Here is a 1,748-nt window from a genome sequence, read left to right as displayed (position 1 = left end):
AGGATGTGAGAAACACAAACCCTTGTACAATGCTTTTGAGAATTAGTATGTCCATTGTGGAAAACAGTATGGAGGTTGTTTAGAAACTTAAAAATGGGGCGGCCGGCGGAGGTTGCGCTATGTTGTGCCGGGTGGCGAGCAGGTGAGCGGCGGGCGGCGGCGGGCGGCCTTGGCCCTGGGGTGAGGGACCCAGTGGGGAAGGGTCACGGGCTCCGAGACCCGCAGGCGCCCCGCCCGGCTCCGGTGAGCGGCCGCGGCTGACCCTCCGCCGTGTTCTCCAGGGCAGGTCGGAGGCTGGGCCCTGCCCTGGGCGTCCTGGGCTCCCGGCAGAAGCACAGTCTTCCTGATCTGCCTTAGGACTATGGCGCCCTGGAGCCGCACATCAACGCCCAGATCATGCAGCTGCACCACAGCAAGCACCACGCGGCCTACGTGAATAACCTGAACGCCACGGAGGAGAAGTACCAGGAGGCGCTGGCCAAGGGAGATGTGACTGCCCAGGTGGCTCTCCAGCCTGCCCTGAAGTTCAACGGTGGGGGCCACATCAATCACAGCATTTTCTGGACAAACCTGAGCCCTAATGGTGGTGGAGAGCCCAAAGGGGAGTTGTTAGAAGCCATCAAACGTGACTTTGGCTCTTTCGAGAAGTTTAAGGAGAAGCTGACAGCGGTGTCTGTTGGTGTACAAGGTTCAGGGTGGGGCTGGCTTGGCTTCAATAAGGAAAAGGGACAGCTACAGATTGCTGCGTGTTCAAATCAGGATCCACTGCAAGGAACGACAGGCTTGGTTCCGCTGCTGGGGATTGACATGTGGGAGCATGCTTACTACCTTCAGTATAAAAACGTGAGGCCTGACTACCTGAAGGCCATCTGGAATGTGATCAACTGGGAGAATGTAACTCAGAGATACATGGCTTGCAAAAAGTAAAACACGATCATTGTACTGAGTGCGCCAGGCTCTTTATGACTATTTTTGTAGTAGAGTATGATATATACTAATAAATATTATAGCATTTGTTAATGTTGCTCATCCACATTTCTGATTGTTATAAATTTCTTCTTTAAGTAGCAGTATTAGTCCACTGGTTGAGAACGGTAAAAGCTCTGATTTAGTTTTAACTGAACAGTTTCTTGAGAGCCATCATTGCGAGGAGGTTACAGCTGTCCATCAAGCCACCAAACGTTTTCCCCCCTTGTGTTCTGGAGCCTGTAAAGAAGCCTTCATATTCCCATTGTATTGCGGTTTTAACGAAGTCCAGTCTTTCACCCGTAGAAAGTGGAACATTTCTTTTCTCTGTTGAAAATTGACATTAGAAATCCATGGTCCTGCCGCTTGTGTTGGACACCCGGGCCTTCATTCATGGTCACATGTACCTGCGCTTCACACCATTTCACACTTAAAAAACGTAGCTTGTGGCTGGGGAGGTCACTTGGATGTAGAATTCTTGCCTGCTGTTTGCAAGGCCATGGGTTCTATCCCCCATACCACAGAACAAACCAGCCATTGAACCCCATTGAACCCCCCCGAGTGCCAACTGAGGGGAGATAATTGTGTGTCTGGATTTTTCTGAAAGCAAAGATACAAAAAGCAATCATATGAAGTTTGTCTTCAAACATAGAAGGGTATACTAAATAGAAGTGCTCAGAGTGCTTTCCCCTTAGTTCATTTCTCTCACGTGCCTCACCTGAGAGCTGGGCCCTGGGCCAGATCCACCTTCCCAGGTAGCGGCAAATTGATTTGGGGATGAG

At 50.7% G+C, this 1,748-nt stretch overlaps 1 protein-coding gene across 1 annotated transcript; it reads left to right on the top strand.

Annotated features, from left to right (window-relative positions):
* The first annotated feature begins 296 nt into the window (after window positions 1-296).
* On the top strand, window positions 297-1,497 carry LOC150068936 (superoxide dismutase [Mn], mitochondrial). The gene has a single exon (XM_090342352.1). It carries the CDS (start codon window positions 397-399, stop codon window positions 925-927), a length of 531 nt encoding a protein of 176 aa, XP_090198478.1. The 5' UTR covers window positions 297-396; the 3' UTR covers window positions 928-1,497.
* Window positions 1,498-1,748: the final 251 nt, after the last annotated feature.

Source organism: Megascapheus bottae, chromosome 1 (assembly GCF_031878675.1).
Source record: "Megascapheus bottae isolate mThoBot1 chromosome 1, mThoBot2.hap1, whole genome shotgun sequence".
Lineage (NCBI taxonomy): Eukaryota > Metazoa > Chordata > Mammalia > Rodentia > Geomyidae > Megascapheus > Megascapheus bottae.
Note: the sequence above shows the minus strand (reverse complement) of the source record. Positions and strands in the feature narration are given on the sequence as shown.